Source organism: Rhea americana, unplaced genomic scaffold (genome assembly GCF_003343005.1).
Source record: "Rhea americana isolate MKP2758 unplaced genomic scaffold, rheAme1 scaffold_78, whole genome shotgun sequence".
Taxonomy (NCBI): domain Eukaryota; kingdom Metazoa; phylum Chordata; class Aves; order Rheiformes; family Rheidae; genus Rhea; species Rhea americana.
In genome coordinates, this window is record NW_028186956.1 from 2731269 (window position 1) to 2751792 (window position 20524).

The window sequence follows — 20524 nt, forward strand, 5'->3', positions numbered from 1 at the left end:
CCTATTTTATCCTGCTAAACAATTTCACAGTTCAAAGCAGTGGTATAATTATTTGCATTAAAATATGTTTAAGTCCTCCTGACAGCAATAAGAAAACTCAAACGGAATAAATTGGCAGAAGTGTCAGAAAACATTTACTTTTAAAAGATTTAAAAGGCAAAGTTCATCTCTAATGTCTGCATAACAGACATAAATTCCAATATTCTTCTTGCCTAAGGATAAATATCCTTTCAAAACATCCAGCATAGGTTTTTAAAACAAATACTAGTAGATTAATTACAAGAGTGCGCTTTAAACCAACCAAAATTTATCTCCTGATTTAAAGTAAGAAGGCATAATCTGCATGCTTCAAATGATAGCTGGCAGGCTTACAAGTAGATGTAGCTCTGTTCCAAGAAATTATTACAAGACCWTTCAAAGTAAAATATGATATAAACTGAAAATTGTGCTGTACAAATCACATCCTCCCTTTACTCCCTTTTAAGAAAAGGTCCTAGAACTTGACTAAAATATTTGAATTGAATCTGTTAAGAATAGAAAGGCAACTAAAATGAAAGCTGTAGCAGAACAAAACCGTAGACACGTTTTGTAAACTTTAGCAATAACTGCAAATGTGTATTGTCTCTCGCCTTTCTTCAGCTTTAGGGTCCTATTAACATCATAAAAAGCTGCTTAGATACTCAGCAAAAAATGTCTTCGTCAATAATAATTTATACACTTCAACTTATTTTCTTCATATTGTTTAAGGCATACATGCAGTCTTTAGTTCATACTGTTTATCTTGTTCTCTATTCCCTAACACAGATTGTTACTTCCACAAACAAAATATTCTGACCATTGATACAGACTGTATCTACATTAAAAGGTAATCCATTACTGACAATAGGTACAGGTAACGGAGTAAGCTAMGGAAGTGATGCAAAAAAAGCAGCAAAGGTCTAAGCCAGAAGCGTTCGACACTTTCAGCAATGAAAGTTAAAATCTCATCACATACTAAAGAAAGAGCAAGCAGTTCAGATCTGTGGGTGTTGTGCAGAGGAACACTCCCTTCTTTGAAACTCTAATGACATCCTTGTTATTCTCACTGAGTAGGTGATATCCTTGGTTCCATAGATCGCCACAGGGTTCAGTAAGAATCAACATACATATATTGATTTATCCTTGTTGTACACATTTTTGATCATGCCCACTGAAGTCAAAAGAAAAGTACTTTTACAGCATTCAAAACAGCAAAATCAGATCAACCTACCATTTTTTGGCTTAAGAGATTAAACGAACTAACTGGTAATGAAGACAATTGTGAAACATATTCTGCTATGTTTAGCTTTTCTCTGGTTGCGATGGAAAATCTGTTTTAATGTAGCTTATAAATAATGACAATTCATTAAACATTTCACTRTCCTTCCTCTGAAAACTGTCACTTCCTGAAGTTGCAAAGTCCTCATCCCAAACCTAACTGGATAGTGTATCTTCATTAACAGTGTGGTTACCCTTCACTTGCACTTGCATTTAGTTTCATTATAATTCAGTTTGCTTTACGCATGAGGGTACAAACAAATGAAGTTCTTTGAAAGTATTTTTAAACGCATCTTAAACCTTAATAAACTAAATACTATTTTGCAATTAAATCTTCCATAAATTTCAATGCATTTCAACATAAGTGCTAAAAATTGCAAGAATTTCTTTCCTGTTTCTTCATTTAAGGAAAAATGAGGATCAAGATGAGTCTTTTATTCTGGACAGGCTATCACCTCTCCTCTACCTACCAAATGCACACTGATCTTCCTTCAGCTGTTTTTCACCACCAGACCATTTGAGGAGAAGTACTACTGCCACCTGCACATTACAGAAGAGCTTAGGAAATATATGAATACCTAAGCAGCAGCCACAGGAGTCTGCAAGATAATGCAGAACAGCAGCCACCAAAAGTAAGCACAATTTTTAAAAAAGCAATATGCTCAACAGATCTGTGGCAAATATAAAGAAAGTACAGCCTTTAACCTATCACTTCCATCTTTCTTTAATTATTGTTTAAAAATAGGGCATACACTGAGAAATAACTGATGAATAGAAGTATTTTAGAGCTCCAAAAGGATCTTGTAATATATTTTTGGTAATGTGAAGAAATCAGTCACTCCTACTTAAAATGATAATTTAAGTTATTAGTCTTCCAATTGCCATCATATTAAACATCCAGATTTAGATTTTTTTTATCCATTTGAAGTGTTACAGAAGTGTAAAAGTTTTCAGCTAAAATTGTAGCAACAAGACAGAATGTGAAATTGATTATTAATAATTCACAGTATTTGACTGGATACTGGCTTGACTTTCAAAAGCCCCCAACTAATTTGTATTCATGCGCACAAAATCCACGGTAGTATCAGTAAACGTCAAGAATTTTGGAGACTTCGTAAGTAATGTATGTTGCAGTTAGCAGCAGTAATAAATCAGAACATCTTTTCAATTTCAAAGTGAAAGCCTCTGTGTTAGTCTGATAATAAATGAAGAAGGTTGGATAAATTGTGAATACTACTCCAGTATCTGGGCAATCAGATTCATAATGCAAGATAGCAAACATTTAATTCCGGGTTACTACACTGACATAATAGTGAATGCAAGTCTAGGTAGAAAGATGTTTTCTTTTGCACTTGTTTATAAGACTTCCTCAAATATTGTCTTGTAAGACTGAAATTGATTATTTTACATTGGAAGCTATGCAAAAATATATCCTAAAAGTGGAAAAGTGGGGAATATGAACCTTTTCTTTATATTTCACATTTGAATCTGTTCTTAAAGATATTAACAGGAGACGAGACAGGAAGACCTAGAAACAAACAGAATTTTATACCCTTCTTTTTATTTTATTATTATTATTATTATTATTTGGACTACATCGTGCGTTTATTAACTGTGGATCATTTGTAATCACACATGTGATCCTCTATGGCTCTCCATCTCAGTATTTCTACTGTTAACTGTGGGGGTCCCAGGTAGCTCCCCAAGTTCCCTTCCTGGTAAACACACTTATTTATTTATTTATTTATCATCAGTATAAATTGTTAGCAGCTGTGCTTCAGTGAATTTCTTACATTAACTCTTCTTGTCTGGGGTGAGGGGAGGAACAAAAGTGTTGCTTTACTTATACTAAAAAGAGCAGTGTTTTACTAAAGCAAAAACCTTCTTTTTGTCTTGACGCTTGAACATAACACCCTCATCTTAAAAAAAGCCCCACTACAACACAAAGCATGTATTTGAAGCAAAAAATCTCGAGCCTCACAGAAGAGTTGTACTTTACACAAACAACGCCAATTTTAAGCCCCAGGTGTCTTTTCTGGTATGAACTGAGTATTTATTAAAGAATAAAACAAAAACAAAATCAAATAAAATCCTCACAGAATTTTTATATTTTTACAGTTCCAGTACACACTATCATATCACTTTCAAAATTGCCCTATATATGTTTCTAATATGATCCCAGTTCAGTTCTACATTTTTTAAAACTTACAGTATGGTTAAAATAACTTCTAATTATTTCTGAAAGCACTAATGGATTGATTGATCCATTATCAGTGAACTTAATGCTTATAAAGAGTAAGAACTAAATAACATGCAAAGTTGAAGCATATTCTTGATCTCATGTGTGAAATGTTTATAATTTTGTCTTTTAACATTGACTAATCTGAGCATTAGGGACCCAGCTTGCTGATTTAATGGAAAGCAGACATGACTACACTARATCTGTATGCAAACAGGTATTTCATATCAGAGCAAAGATATCACCGTGCATCAGCAGAATCTTCTCTTAACAAGAAATGAGCTCAACTCCAGTATCCGCTGTTAATTAGTTGTTAGTGTATAGCACAAAAACAAGCACTACCACAACAAAGAAATTTCATCTCTTGCATAATTGCTACTTTTCCCCAATATCCTCTACTTTTCAATACCAGTCCTCTTGACAATATTAACCTTTGTGTGAAGACTGAAGAGTTGCCAACAACTGCATTAGCATAAGCAGTATTTTCCACTGTCCTTCTTTGACAGCCTTCTTCATTAGTTTTTGAAGTGTTATTAATTTAGGGTAGTAATAACATTGTTGGATCTATATAATCTAATCATTATCTGGCTTTCCAGATCCTTTCCATAAGAACAAATGTGAAAATTAGAACAAAAACAAGAACAAAAGAACAACTACCACTTTGCATTTTAGAACTCAAAAAAGGCAAATGACTTAATTTACAAAAATCTACTTGATTTTCAGAAGTGAATTTTGATTTGAAACTGCAGTAGTGCTAAGTATTGTGACTACAGGTAAACTTGAAAACTTATGGCCCTTCATCCTAACCCAAACAGTAAATAAATCCCTAACGTAAAAATCTAAATGGAAAAAAAAAAGAAAAAAAATGAACTAAGCCATTTGTCTGGCAATATTCTCTTTAGTTTTATGACATTTTCCTCAAAACATGGTATATTTTCACCCTCCTGAGAAACACGGAAATACTGCAAGTTATCTGGAAAACCAAAAATGTAAGATGATGTTATTTTGCAACTCCTTTGGGCTACATCAGCTATGTATTACAGGGAAACTTAAACATGTTGTGGCCAAATAGGATATTAAAGTTGTGACATTAACTGAACAACTCAAATAAGTTTAACCAGATATGAACCATACGTATCATGTATTTTATCTTTTGTTTAAGTATTTATTTGGGATAAATATTCTCTACAGCCCACCAATACACTTCACTTGACCAAGATTTCCAGTTTCCAATTACATCAAACATACACTGTAAACCAGCAATTGCTAGGCATCAGTATGAGTTTGAATTTGAATATTATGCTTAAAAAGTATTTGAAATGCCTAAGGAAAGTCTACATGACTTCAAACCCTGACCACAAATATTTTTCTTTCTTTCTTCTGTCTTTAGGATACTAATAGAAGTCCTGATTTTTAAGAAGAAAATGTGGAAGAAAATTAAAATCATGAAGTTGAACTCAAACTGCAATATCTAGAAAAGCAGTGCAAACCACAGGAAGAACATGTTAATCTAAAGCACTTTCCCTGTCAATGCGTACATTAAAATTTCACTTTTAAAAGCTGAATTAAAGAGGTTACATGATTGATAAAGTAGCTTCAGAAGTTATTTTTAAAACTAGCATTCTCAAATCAGCAAAAGAAAGGACTACATTTGCACAATTCACCGTTTTAAGAAGGTTTAACAAAATACTTCGCCTCTCCAATAATTTTCATAAAAAAGTAAAATGGTCCTCCCTGGTCCTCAATAACTGGATGAAGTGTTTGTATGTTTTCTATTAAGCTAATGATTCATGTTCACTGGCAAGTAGATAATACAGGCAAACGCCTCACTTGTACAGTTTGCTTATACTATGCAGCTAGTTGACTACCTGCCACGTATGTGTGTGTGCATGTGTGTGTATACATGTATATACACACATACATACACATATAACTGACATAACTGTTCAGATGTGCCTAATCTGACAGATAAATTATAAAAATAACTATTTAATTTGGCTAAATTTTTGGTGAAGACAAAATTCAAATACGTCAATAAAGACAGCTATACTTGAGTAAACACTTGCTTACATAATACATTGTGTTTTTCCACAGCTACTAGCATAATAYGCCCTTAATATGTTCACTCTGTTTCACAAAGGACAAAATAAATCCCCATCAATAGAGGATTAAAAATGGCCCAGGTCAATTCCTGTTAACTTTAGCAAGTATCAATCAACACTTCGCCAAAAATAATAAAAAAACCTTTTCCAATACACTGTGCATGTTTCCGTTTCTGTTTTAAAGTCCTTCTGCGGATTCCATTCTGGAATATGGTGCTAAGATAATGTCTAAAGTAATCATTAGATGAAAATTATCTCGGTTCTTTTTATGACTTCAAGGAAGAAACTGTAATGGATACATACCTTATTCATGTTTATCACCTTCTTAAAAAAGCAAGGCTTAAATCTTATGATTTGTAGAATTTGACTGTATCAGTCTCTTAAGCAATTTTTTTTAAATGTACCACTAGTACAGTCTTTTAATAGAATTAATGAAAAGCAACATAAAAGTGGTAAAAGAAATCACGAAATCTTTTTTTTGTTTGTTTTTTAAATCTACCGCATAAACCATCAAGTTAGCATTACTAAACCAAGTTAAAGATTAAATTTTAATAAAAATAAGTAAAAGTATTTGGGGGGGCACTCCATGGATACTCAAAAGAATACTAAGATGCTGTAAAGAGAAAACTGTTTCAAAAAATGCATCACTACCAAAGTAAGATGTTCTGCTTACATTTTATAGAGTACTATGTAATTAAATACCAACCAACTAAATCTAACATCTAAGTCTAAACGCGAATCTCATCATCATTCAAGTTCTTGGAATTTCAGTCATAAATTTCAATTAGAGTAGGATTTCACCCAYAGGAAATCAGTATTTTCAAATCCACATATTTTAAAGGACAATTTTCACAATTAAATGTATATTAGTTAATTTGTATGCAATTTAAGTATGCATATCCAAGTATACCCAATATGTCACAAATATATTCAAATTAGTGTCTCATGAGTGTTGGCCATATTGTGCCATCAGTGAAGTTTTTGCATTTCATCAGGAATCTCTATTTAAAGAATCATGATACAGTGCAGTCATTTTACCACATTTTGCATCCAATTTACTTGAAATGCATCTTCAACTAAAATACATTCATTTTTAAGAGAAAGATTACACAAATAACACTATCCAGAAAATAAAAGATCTGTAACACAATAAGGACTATGTCTATAATGGTTTGTTAGCATCCATATTGTTAAAAATCCTAAAATTAGCTCTTTCTTCTTTCAAAAGAAGGGTAACATTTGTCATGTTTTAGAATATGCCAGAGTTTACTCCAGACTGCCTAAGTCAGCAATTTTCCCTTTAAAACTATTTTTAAAGTACWGATGATAGAATAGCAAGTCCTGAACACATACTATTAAATACTGCATTGGCTTCCCCGGTTCAGAAGACCTTATTATTCCTTATACCAGGTATTAATTAGAGATTCAGAAATACCTAGAAAATGATGCATAACAGCTTACTATCCATATATTTATTTTTATACTAGTATTTATTTAAAAATACTAAACGGGTCAAAAAGTATTTCAGCTGGGAATGTAATTTTACTTTAAGTTATCATTGACTTAAATTGGAGTACGATCAAGCCCTGAGGCACAAATATTTTTCAATCTTTTTCTCACACATCTTCCTCAAAAGAATCACCATGTTAAACCATAAAAAAAATTAAAAATTATGTAGTCAAACTACAGATTTTACAAACACTAAGCCTATGAATCGGGCAGAGAGGAAAGCAGAAGGAAACACGTGAAATGACAGATAAAAGGTACCTACTTCTAAACTAGCCCTCATTTTTCGTTCTTTTTTAAGCTTGTAACATTGTTTCTTGTTTTAAGTAAGACTAATATTTGACACCATTTTTTCRAATGTGAGAGAATGTGATAGAATTATTCAGAAATTTTACTAAATTCAAAAGACAAAGTTATTCATTGTTTAATTTTAAAGCAGAATGGATTTTGAATCCAGACCTAAAACGGTTCAGAGTCCACAAGGTACCATTCTTCTTCCCATCAAAGAAGAATAAGTTTTTCCATTTTATATATATCAAAAAATCAAATTTGCACAGACATAGTCAACTTCTGTGAAAAAGAATAATTTTTGTAAAAAGACTAAGCTAAAATATTAATAGCTCCAGCCCCCTTTCAAAATCTACTTCAATTTTATTTCATCCTAGACACTCAAAAAACCAGATGTACTATACAGAACGGCAAAGTATATATGTCAGTATTTATTTTACCCAAACAAATAAGGGTCAAAATTTAAAGGAAAAAAAAGCAACGAATGCCTCAGAATTCTAAAACACATATAGGCCAAATATGTAAACTCAACTTCCATTTCTAAAAGGAGTTGTTTCTCACTTTTACTAACTTACGTATACCAGTTGAGCAATTATGCAGTATGTGGGTGTACCTTACAGTCATTTTCTTAACATCTGCATTCCGTGTTAAATTCTAACTGTACAAGATGTCTGATATTTTTTCTTTATCTTGAACCTTCAAAGTGGTAGGTTTACCAGAGGCAAAACCACACACCAGAGAATATGAGTCATATAATAAAGAAACATCTCTTCCCTTTCTCCCCCTTCCACCCCGAAGCAATAACAACCTAAAGATACTCTATTGTAAATGGCTTCTTTGGTAATATTGATAACATGAGCAACTCATAATCATTTAGCCAATGAACGAAGATTTTTTTATTCTTATTGTATCCATAACAAATTGCTCTTGATATCATTTTAAGGCCAATTAAAAATTTTGTTACTACAAAAATAAAATTTTAATAATAACTAGAATGTCTATGTACCTGCTTTCATATTAAGCATTAAAAAAACCCATACTACGCCTGTTTCTATAAATGATAAACATTAAAAGATCAAAGTAATCAAATGTAGGATGCCTATGCAAGCTAATCCAAACAACATCTCTAAGCTGACTACAAAACAGCAACCTCAGCAGAGAAATCRTTAATTTTCTAATGATTCCATATCAAAAGATGGCAACATTCACACACGACTAAAATATTGCTCGTGCCCACTACATAAGAGTACTACAATAAACAGACAAGGAAGCAAGGCACCTTACTTGACCATTGTTCACACGAGTTTCCTCTGTGAAATGCAATAAGCACTGGAGTCACTCTATCCTTTCACCTCTTTTTATACCCTTGTATATAGGTAGACTATAACTCCTTAGACTGACATCCTGCATCTAATTACATGTAGCAAAATAGCCTTCAAACAAAGTCTTATCTGAAGTGTCAACATGTATAATCATATCAAAATTTTTTAAGAGATGGACTAAATAATAGAAAAAAAGAGCGTTTAACATCAGCATCAGCAGATAAGTTAGTAAAACATAAACATCAGCAAATGAATTATTAACAGCAAAACTCAGCAACACTAAAACAGGTGCAACCACCACAGTCTAGTAAAAAAGTTAACCTCGTGGCAATGCTGGCACAAAGCTCTCCTCATGAGCATCTTCCAAAAAGCAGGAAAAAAAAAAATCATTTCACTGATCAAAGTGAGCGCTATGCATTCCCCCTTGAAACAGAGTAACATAATGGTTTCTATTCTTACCTGTGTATAGTCAAAGTCAGAAAGAGGAGCTATACTCTTGATGTAGTCCATTCGAAATTGGTTTTCTGGATTGGCCAATGGAACTGGGGGTATTAAAGTGCTCATAGCTGAAACTATAGTCTAGAATTGGATAAAACAGAAACAAGCACATTAATCTGGATAAATCTAAGATACAGAATCAATAGAAGATAATCCAATCTGATCAGCAAAATGKGATTTTTCTCTACACAATCTTAGCACAATCCTTATCGTTCCCAGTACACTTAAGGATTTAAAAACAGTATAAAGAATGTTCTTACCACAATCGCATCTTTAACATTTTTCCGAATATCCAGTATTTTCTGTTTCTTTTCTCTGCATTAAAACAGAAACATTAACACTTTGATTTTTTCTTTCAAAGCAGTTCAAAGTCATTTGCATTAAATATTTTGGATTTACAGTGACTGCTTATTTATCTGCTCTCCAATCATTAAGACATACTATCTGAAAAGAACAGCAAGATAAATATATTTTTCCCCTTATCCCTTCTTTCACGTTCTGTGAGGGACAATACACATTCACCCTTAATATACTGTTAAACAGCCACATCTGCAAAGCCTTCCCTGGTAGAACTTGAAGCCATTCTTTCATTTCTACAGTATGCTGCAGACATGCACTAAACTGATAATATATAGTTGAAAGGCAACAGATGTCTAAAATAACACTGTAGATTAATAATAAATTCAGGCAAAGAGTTCTTCAGAGAGAAATGCTGCAGCCCCAGAATTCAGAATGATTTCTAACAAACATTCAAAATTAGTTTCAGTTTTACGCTGACCCTGATACCGGAAAAAGAGCAGCCACTGTCATCCTGAATATGACTTGACATGTATTTTTGTGTTACAGACAGATGCAATATTTAGTTATTTGCTTCTATGTAAAAAGTAGTCGCCATGTTGTTGCTACAGAGGGGCCTGTCAAGCGCTGCAGTAGCAACAGTGTAAAAATACTGTAAAGGGGCCAGAAGGAGAAAACGCAAATATACAATAGCAGTAATTTCCTTATTCCCTCTCCCCTTCCTCCCCTCCCTCCCTCAAAACGCAGTGTCAGGCCGCCAAAATGCAGAGGGGATGAAGAGCAGAAATCCCCGAGCATATTGTGTGTTAACCTGTTTCAAACAGTTAATGAAAAACAAGTCACAAAGTGTCAATAATTCTTACTCTGAATTAAATCCATTGACATGTAGGATTCTCATTTGTTTCACAATAGTGCTTTTTCCTGACTCACCAGCCCCTAAAARAGAAAGAATGAAAGGCAGAACATTGTGATACAGGGTCCGGGCTTTTTATTTTCTCATTTTTTCCGGACACGGCACGACAGCATCTCCCACCGCTGGCAGCATTTCTGTCCGTACGCATCCATGTGGCTCGCGCGCCGAGCTCGACCGGGGGAAGACGCTTCCCCTCTCGCTCAAGGAAGCAGCCTGCATTTTTCACATCCAGCGCACACGCAGCACACACGCATGTAGCTTCTCCATTACGCCCTCTCGCCGAGGGTCGCTCGGGCAAGTGCCCCCTCGCCTGCTCCCCTTCCCCCCCGCCCCTACCCCGCTCTCTCTTACCCAGCAGAAGCAAGCGATGTGTCGCTTTATAAGCCAGTCTCTCTTTCTGCAACTGCTTCTCTATTTTTTTGTTGGCTTCTCGCTGCGCTTTCTCATCGATACGCTGATCCTCCGTTTTGCTGTTGCCCAAACACCCCATAGCTGCTGCTTAGGACGGATGTCAAATTGTTGTCTCTATATATTTAGTATTTACAAGGGGGAGGGGGGGGATGCCGAAGGTAAGTCCTTATATATCCTTATATCCCTGCGACGGTTTCTCTTCTCTTCTTCCCCCCGGTTGCTCAAATAAAATGGTCTCTAGTCGCGTTCTGATCAAAACAGAGTTTGTTTGCTTTTTTCCCCCAAAGAGACGCAGAGAGCAGCCGGCAGAGGTAACCGTCCCCGAGCAGGGAGGGGGTGGGGGGGGAAAGCTGTACAAAAATGTCTAACATGCAAGGAGAGCGAGCGAAGGGCTCCTCCTGGAAACCAGCCTAACGCTGCTCTCCTCTCTCCCTCCCCACCACACACACAATCCCTATATTTCTCTGTAAAGGTCTATTTTTGTCTTTCCAACTCAGCACTGCCTCTCTCTGCGAGACCAGGAAACAGTCAAACTACAAACCCCGCAGCCAGCGAAGAGAAAGGAAAAAGGTAAAAGCTGGATCTACCTGGGCCGTGCGGGACCGCGGCGGGCGGCGAGGCCGGGCCCGGCTCGGGGGCCGGGGTCCGGCCGCCCCCAGCAAACGGGGGGCACGGGCGCCGCGAGCCGCCGCCGCTCGCTGGGCTCCGCGCAGCCCCGGCGAGACCCAGCTGCTGCAAAAACCTGGATCTGGCTTCTGGCCGGCGCCGAGCGCCCGCGGCGCTTTGGCCCCGAGATCCCAGGGCTGGAGGCCGTGCGGGTCGAGGGCGGCTCCGGTCGGCCACGGGCCCCCACCGCCGGCCTTGCCCCCCGGGAGGGAACTGGGCCGCGCGGGTCCCGGGGGACGGGTCCGCGTGTGCTGCTCCTTTCCCCCACCGCACGGAAAGGAAAAGCCTTGCCGCTGCCGCGGCGAGATGGGGGCAGGCGGAGCGTGCCGCTTTTGGGTCAGAACCCCCAAATTTTCAGTAATCTCCCCCCCCCCCCCCCCCGAACACACGGTTGTTCCCGTCCCTGCGCCGGGGAGAAGCGCGTGCGACACGCGAGTTCCACCGGGACGGGAGAGGCGAAGCAAGCCGGGCCGTGCTCTGCCCATCTCGCTGCCCACAGTCAGAAACACAGCTGTGCAAACACGTACGCATCCTTCCACACGCACGTATGTACAACACACGCACAGTGTGCYAATGCGCGCACACACGCGGCTTCCAAAGACTGTCACAGCAGCACACAGGTAGGTGGCTTTTCCTTACATTTTTCCTTTGAATATTCCACACTCTGTCAAGCCGAACAGGAAATGAAGCCCAGTAGCCCATAGGATTATTTAAACCAAACACAGTAACGTATATGCTGATAAGCACCACCAAAACAAAGCTCTAAAGACAAGAAGCCATGAGTCTGTTGTTTCCTTTACCTACATTTTTAGGTCTCAAAATAAAGCAGCAAACTAGACAAAATTGCAGGTACTTCTCTTYGATGCAATTCTCCTCTTGCAAATCTCAGCATCTACTATTCAGATTCACTGAGGCACAAGGGGCCTAAAAAAAAAAAAAAGGACACAGAACCTCTAAAATCTCCAGATATTTTTACCTTTATGTCCAAATCTAATTATTCACCCAGAATCCAGCATTCCATGTYGATTTTTGAAGAGGGATTAATAATCATATTTTGATAGCTACATGTATTAAATCCTGGTTCTGACCAAAATCAATGAGAGATTTACCACCGGTTTCAATAAAACAAAATACTTTTATCTAAAAAGGCTAACCTGTATGTGTCAGATGTTAAAAACAGAGGGATTTAGTTTTTTTTTTTTTAAATTGCTCTCTCACTTAGGCAGGAAGTGCTGGATCTGAGATCAAGGAAGAGGAACTTGCACCGTCTCCTTTGAAAGCACACTGGGAAGGGGGAAATGGTAGGATCCAGAAGAGGAACAGGTAGTGTTCTACCTTTCAGTGCAGTGTAGCCAGGATGGCAAGTGGATTTTTGCAGTATCTATTCAGCTCCTTAAAAAAAAAGAAAAAAGAAAAAAACAAGAAAAAACTGGAGACCCTACTGAACTCAACTATCAGATACATGTTTTTGTGGTACTATTTGATCTTGAATCTGGAAGCTTATTATTTTATTCCTTATAAAGACAAAATGAAGGGGCACTAAAGATAARAGTTGACCGAATCTACCAGGACCAACAGTGCATTTTTTAGTGTTACTGAACTGTATTTTTCAGGACACATTGCTTCTTTCATATTTATAATCTCCTGTTTGGAGGGGCAAAAACTTATTCAGAAACAAGTAGGTTTAGATGCACAATGAGGATAACTGCTACTTTTTGAGGCTCTCAGGCACGGGATACAAGATGAAAAGCTTTGGGGAAAAGTGGTCATGCTTACTCTGTGATRGAGTCCAGTGAGGGCTCAAGACTGAACAGGCTCTGCTAGAAATCACTAGCAGGGTCTGGATTTTCACAGTCCTTCAGTGTCGGAAGCTGTAATTTATGATGCACAAGCAGTGTGCAGCCAGATTCATTTCCTATTTAAATACCTCAGTTAGAGAACTAGGTCCCAAATTTGGCTGGTGTCAGTTGGCTCAAGGAGATAAATCTGTCTTATTTTTTTCCTCTCCTYTCCTCAGGATTTTTGTCCCCATATGCACTAACTTTGGGATTTTTTTCGGTATAGATTTGTTACCAGCTTTGATAAAAGAAAAGGCTCAGTGCCATTAAATAGGATTTGACAGGATCCCAGCATATCCTGCTTTTACCTTTCTCCAAAAGAGGGAAAGTATTCCTCATTTCCTCTCTCCCCCTCACAAACCCCATGACCCTCTTGGGTCTCTTCCTCCTGAGAAAAGATCAGCCAGTTCAAAAGTGACAGGCGTGAGCAACCCATGCCCAGAAAAAACTTCTGGCTGTAATTACCTTCCCAGCCCTCCCTTTGCTCTTCCCAAATGCAGCACTTCTTATCCAGGACACATTCAAAACTACAAAGTTCTAGGAACACTARTAAACATGAGAGAAACTTTCTCTCTCTTTCACTTAACTTTCACTGCAGCTCTTTTTTCCAGAGAGAAATCATATACATGTATGTATTCTCTGCACACAGATAAACCTGAACTGTGAGCATAATACAGATACATACAACCCTCCCCTAYAAATGCTTTCTGCCATAGTGCTTTACCATACAAGTCTTTAGTACAAATCATACACATGGATAAAAATAAAATCCTGGGCAAGGGAAAAGGAGATCCTTCCTGTTCCTCTCCTCTTTTCTCAGTCAACGAGCAAGGCAACATCCTCAAGTTCCTGGTCCTCCAGAAAATATTTCACACCACTGCTGCCACATCAGACCAGGCAAAATATCTGTACAGGTATACTTCYATATAGGTATATATGCATACACATATATATACAAAATACACACTGAACGGTTATGTGTGTGTGAAAATAAAATTGAGCTTCTCTCCTACTGTTGAGCTTCTCCTCTACTGCTTTATGCTCAAGCTTTATCGTGTCCCGTTGTGGTATCAGGCAAAGAAGCACAAACTCTCTTGGTGAGAAACCAGAGACACTTTTTTCTTTGCTTTCTTTTGCAGGCACTCACTTCAGATTGCGTTGTTTCTGAGCCTCAGTTTGAATGTTGGTGTGGAGGCTACATTTGTGTATTTGAACAGAAGAAATTTGACAGCCTGAATGGCCACTTCCACCACAAAATCACAGATTTTGTTTCTCCTGCCCATTCTGTTTGGGGTAAAATGTTCCCAAACAGGAATAAAAACCCAGTGAGAATTAACACAGACAACCTGCATCTCTCAACAGACCCTGTTGTTCCTCGCCCTTATCCAGAACAGGCATGATGAAGAGTTTTTTCTTGTAGACTTGAGGTGGCTCTGCCAAAAACCCAGCAGACCCATTGCAAACTGTCTCCCCTTTGCACAGCCTCTACTGTGGCTTTGGATCTGTTTCTCAAAGAAAGGGCAAATGCAGAAACAGATGCAAATAAAAGCTTAAGGAGGAATTAAGCAAGAGGAGAACAGATTCTTCCCGCTTGTCACTGTTTCTGCCTTCACTTTCACAGGAGCCTCTGGACTTCATGCTGTCACTTCCTAAAGCATGGGCACTGCACTAGTTGGGTAACACTGTGGTTTCTAGAGCTGCTTGTGCCTAACTGAGCTCTCTTTTTCATGTAGTTGCACATCGGGATATACAGCTCTTACTACTACCTACTTCATTGTCAAATCATGGTCTGAAAAGAGAAAAATAAATCCATATTTGCATAGCTGTTCAAGAAAAAGAATTCCTTCTCCCTGGTAGTAATTTCTTGGTAAGTTTGTTTCCCTGCAGAAGTCAAATATTAACACAAAAATACACACTCTCTGGAATGGTACATTTGGATTTTTATAAGATACATGAACTAGGAATCAAAAAAATTATAACTGTTCATATTAAAAATACTGACTATATATAGCAAATACACAGCATTAGAACATGTGCTATAAATGTCATTCTTAACAGTTTAACCTTTACCCTTTTGTATTTAAATCTGTGACCTCAAAAAGCCACTAAAAGAGCTTTGAGGGGAGCTATATTACTACAAGAAGCAGTATGGGATAGAAGCCGTAGAAGCTGAGGTATGCATTTCCATAGGTGGTGCGCTCCTGAATCCTAACCAACTTCATGTCTGTGSATTTGCGTCAAACCCACTGACACAGCAAAGGGTCAGTAGTTCACAATAAGGGGAATATTAAATCTCCGAGTAGTTCCTCAGCTCCAGGGCCCAGTTTTAGTGTYCCCATTCCTGTGTCCTGTCATACTTGGCAATGACCACCACATAACTCACCTGAGAAAGCAGCATACCCCTCTTCCTTTCCTCTCCCACAAAACACAGCTCCCTGTCTCTAAGAGGCGTGAAGAGCACAGGCAAGCAGTAAAAGGGAGAAAGCAGGTGGAGCAATGCAGTGGATGAGTTTGGAGTAAGAGTAATGGGGTATGAAAAGAAACAAGTTTTCCAGATAAAGTGCAGGTAGCTGCCCGCAGAAATGAGGAGAAGAGACTTTTGCCCTGAGAAAACATTTGTGAAGAAGAGGGTTAGTTCCAAGAAGTGCTCTAACAGACCAGACACTTTTTCAAAGTCAGCATTGTAAAGCATCAGGTGAAAAGCAGATTTACAGTATGATCTGGTTAAAGAAAGAGAATAATCCTCTTTCATTCAAGCCAGTTATTCCTCATTCAAGCTAGTTACTCTTCATCCTTGTGCTGCAATAAAAGAGAGGGAAAGGGGAATTTCTGCTCTGGCCGTTCCAATCAGCTCAGAATTCGAATTTATACACTCACTGGTAAGTGAGATAATTCACATGCTTGCTACTTGTCTTTTCAAACTAGAAAGCCTTTGCTTTGAAAACAGACTTGCATGGCAGCATTGAACACACTTCCATCTGTTGGTACTGGAGGCAGAAGTTGCTGATTGAAAATAAAAAGAAATCCAGCAAGGGCTTAATAACATTTAACAAACTAAGTAACCTCATGTGGTTTATATATTGTTACATATTACAATCAAATAACACTGCTAAACTAAGTGACACAGAAGCTTTTGCAATGAGCAGAAGGACAAGCTCTCACTTAATGAATCTGCGAGCCTCTGTTACGGGATGCGGCACACTGTTAGCGGCACAGGAGGCATATTCACGTCAGCATCCCCAGCTACCTGGGAGGTTTCACTCTGCTGGGCACTCCAAGGAGAAAACAGTTCTTTTTCCCCCACTTCTTAAACCTAACAATGTAATACATTCACATTTTGAGGATAATTAGTTCTCACCAGTTGTACAGGAGAGTCTTCAAAATTAAAGAGCTTTAAATGCAACCAAGCATAGTCTGTTGATATCTCCTTAATTTAGAAGAGAATTCATCATAAGCCAGCTAGAATTATAGCTAAAGTGCTACTTTAAAAAACAGGGAAAAATCTATACAAGAGACATGTCCCAGACTCACTGAGACATGTTGACCGACACCTTGCATAGCTGTACTGGTGAAGCCAAATCATTCATCCTCACTTTACAAAGGATTCTGTGTGTCACCCAGAATTTTGCATTTAACACTAAATGCTCAGGTTGACCATCATGATCTCCTTATTTGGCCAGGAATTAAGGCTGGGTGGTGGTGAATGACACATTCCTGCAAGACACTGAACATATGCAAGATTTTCCTTAACCTCACCTTTAACTGAGGCACATGCCTCAGCAAAACATTCACAGTCACAGCATGCCTGACTACACTCCTATTTATTAGACAACATTCTGCTGAGCTAGATCGTCTCTACATTTACCACAAACACATCTGATCTGTGATTTATTTGCACTTATGTTGTCTCTCTGTCTTAATATAAATGTAAAGAGATGCACTTAATTTTTTTCATGGCTTTTTTAACCATTTTGCTTGAGAAATTTGGGATTAAATATCCTATCAAATAGTAGATTTTCAAAAAAGGTAAGTCTACATAGTGAAGCTACTAGCATTCAAAATCAAAGTTTAACATTAGTTCAAAAGCCTGTAGCAATGGTCAATGGTGTCCCTCAACAGCTCATTTTTTAAAATAAACACGATCCTCTCATACAACTATCTTTATATGAATAAAAAATTCTGCGACTATTTTCTAGTGACTTTATATTAATGCAATTCCAGTACCCAGAAGTATGGGTTAGTTAACAGCAAATAAGCCTATTTCCTAACCCTGTTTAGGGATCCCAACATGTTACTACACACAGTCGTGATCAGTAAATATTGGTTTCAGGAAATAATATTGCCAAGATGTGTACAGCCTCACTCCCTGATCTGTATCAATAACCCTTATTGCCGAAATATATCTTTTGCTTGACTGCATGAGTCTAAACTAGCAGATCCAGATAAAACATCAAAACTTACTGAATAACCACATGGTGTTTTTATCCTCATCCATCTATCTTTTCTTACCCTCTACATCTTGTAGCACATWCTTGTTGTGTCATGTTCAACGTGGCTTTTTGTGGTATAAATCTTAAGTTTGTTATAGGTATTTTATGGTACGTGTGTGTAACAGCTATTATATGTTTGCTTGTAATAGAATAAATATGATTTGATGACCCAAAATCAGATTTATGTTGCAGCTAAGGTTCTCTGCTTTCAAGACACGGAATTATTTAATTTTTTTGGACAGATAAAATAGTAGATAGAGCTGGAAGACTAAACAGATAGACTACTTGTAAGTTGGTATTTTATGAATATTCCATCTGCATGCATATGTGAGAGAGGGAAAAAACAATCATAAGAATAATTGTCCATTTCCTGGCAAATAAAGTCCCTAATACTCTCAAAATTACAAAGGTATTCTAAAGCAACCTTTCTAGAATGAGCTAATGAAATTCAAACGCATGTAATCTTATTGATCCTATTTTTACTAGAAAGCAATGTATTTTCCAGCATGTACTGAACTGTTTGTGTAACTTGAGATAGATTTTTTGGAGTGAACATTTGTTTAGTTTATCCTAAAGATCAAGAATACGGATGAAAGCTCACATTAATCACACCAGGATCATTTCACTTGGGATGGAAGGTGACCAAAAAAACTGGTGCACGCAAGAAAGAGAAGGTGAAAAGGTTGAAAAATCCAGCAAATTTGTGCACATTTTGGAACAAGTCCCTTAAAAACAACAAATAATTTATTGAAGAATTGATATTTTCTCACATACTTCAGGAAAGAAAAATTTTGTTTTTAAAATGAAAACACATAATATGAGAAACCTTCCTAAAATCTGGCAACATTTTCTCCAGGTTTAAAGTCTCAGCTAGATCAATAGTTGTATCAAGATTCCATACCTTATGCATAATTTCTGGTACATATGTTTATTTTTGGAGAATCATTCTAGCTTACTGCCTTGCAGCCTCCTTGAAATGTTAAATGTTAGCTTTTGTCCACATGGTATAGTGCAACGCTATGCAAAAATATCACAGCAGTGTTTGAGGTTGGCAATAGCAAAATTGCAAAAGTTCAGCAATCTCAGCCAACACAGCTGTCCAGCGTACTATAAGTTTTTAAAAGCTTATAGATGCTTGAAATGTTTAGTAAATTACAACAGTTCTCACCTAGTCATAATTTTTATATTCAACATATAAAATCTTAAAACATTTAAATGCTTTTAAACCTACCTATATGCAAGCTCTTCCTGCTCAAAATGAGCTATAGCAATCTGTCACCTACATCACTAAACACAATGACAAGACTGTTCTTCCATTTCTTCGCAACCTATTCTTTATAATATGCAAAACTTAAGGAATTGCATTTCCAAACCTGATGAAATAGCACAAAAACTGAACCTGTCAGCAACATTGTCAGCACAATTACAACCACTAATAAAGATCTGATGGTACCTTGCTAATAAAGAATCATTAGATACATTATGCCTATCTTTTATGTAGTTCTTTTACATGGACACTAATTGAGAGTACTTGATTTAAATAAAAATAACCGCTATAACTTTACATTGGAAAATTTGTTCTTTACTTTCAGATAGCTTAGATGTTATCTGCTCATTTAGGGAGAATCATCTATTTATAGGTTAGCCCTGCAAAATACTTACCAGAAATACAAACAAGCGTAATATTGTGTATACGAAGACAAGCAACTGGAAGGATACAAATACAGATGTACTGTCTGTGCAGGTAAATGACTTGCATTAAGATAGGTTAAGACCTCTCTAAACAATTTGAATACTTATGGTTCATACAATAATTTTTATCACATTTTGAACCTGATACTTGTGCATTACAATACATTCAAGAATTTTATCTGTAAAATATACATAATCTGCAATAGAAATTTGTTCTATGTCATTTAATTTCAAGTAACTTTATTCAGGCTGCAAAAGCAAATGCTCAAAAATTTAGCAATTGCCCAAATTCGAGTTGTCTGTGGACTTCAAATTCAGCCCCTTTGCATGGGTATATGATTACATAGTCCTCATCTTAAAGTTAAATTTCAGGATATATTTGACCTCAGAATGACCATGGTCTGTCAGCAAGACAAATCATGGGACAAAACAAAAGCAAACAAAGGAAAATAATACCAAAGCCCAACCACACCAAGCCCTAGAACATATCACGTGAGGTATTCCTAGCAAGGAGAAAAATGTTGGCATTGTACTGATGAGAACTGAGAGAAAACATGATCAGCTTTGGTCACCTCTATTCAAAGGAAGTGATCACAAACTGGTAGAGAAGAGCCATTAAGATGATAAGAAAGGAGAGCCTGTATTAGAGGAAAAGATTGGGAGGAGCGTGATTTGTCAGATCAGTGATCCCTCCTGGTTGCTCCATGCAAGTAGCATGCTGGGGCCAGCACCACAGGTGCCTGAACCACAGGTCACAGCCACTGGTTTCATCCGACAAATCAAAGGCGAACCATTGCTTTCCACGGAAGTCCAAGAAAGCTAGAGAAAACTATTTGGTATAATCCAAATTATTTCACCTAATTTAATAATGCTGTCATGAGATGAAAAGAACCGGGAGTAAACGAGATAGGAAAAATCAGAGTTTCCATCCACCAGAAGAGCAAGGTTCTGCAACAACCTGACTTG

At 37.3% G+C, this 20524-nt stretch overlaps 1 protein-coding gene and 1 long non-coding RNA gene across 2 annotated transcripts in view; one reads left to right on the forward strand and one right to left on the reverse strand.

The window, feature by feature from the left end:
- Positions 1–11533, reverse strand: part of GNAL (G protein subunit alpha L) — a 126507-nt gene extending 114974 nt beyond the window's left edge. The window contains exons 1-5 of the mRNA XM_085322492.1: positions 11460–11533; positions 10813–11120; positions 10412–10484; positions 9512–9566; positions 9213–9332 (exon numbers count right to left, since the gene is read on the reverse strand). Coding sequence (XP_085178618.1) covers positions 9213–9332; positions 9512–9566; positions 10412–10484; positions 10813–10951 — 387 coding nt within the window. The 5' untranslated portion in view covers positions 10952–11120; positions 11460–11533. The remainder of the gene's footprint in view (positions 1–9212; positions 9333–9511; positions 9567–10411; positions 10485–10812; positions 11121–11459) is intronic.
- On the forward strand, positions 11219–15198 carry LOC146585693 (uncharacterized). Its single transcript, XR_014897956.1, has 2 exons — positions 11219–11442; positions 14516–15198. It is a non-coding gene; the product is annotated as an uncharacterized LOC146585693 (long non-coding RNA).
- Positions 15199–20524: the final 5326 nt, after the last annotated feature.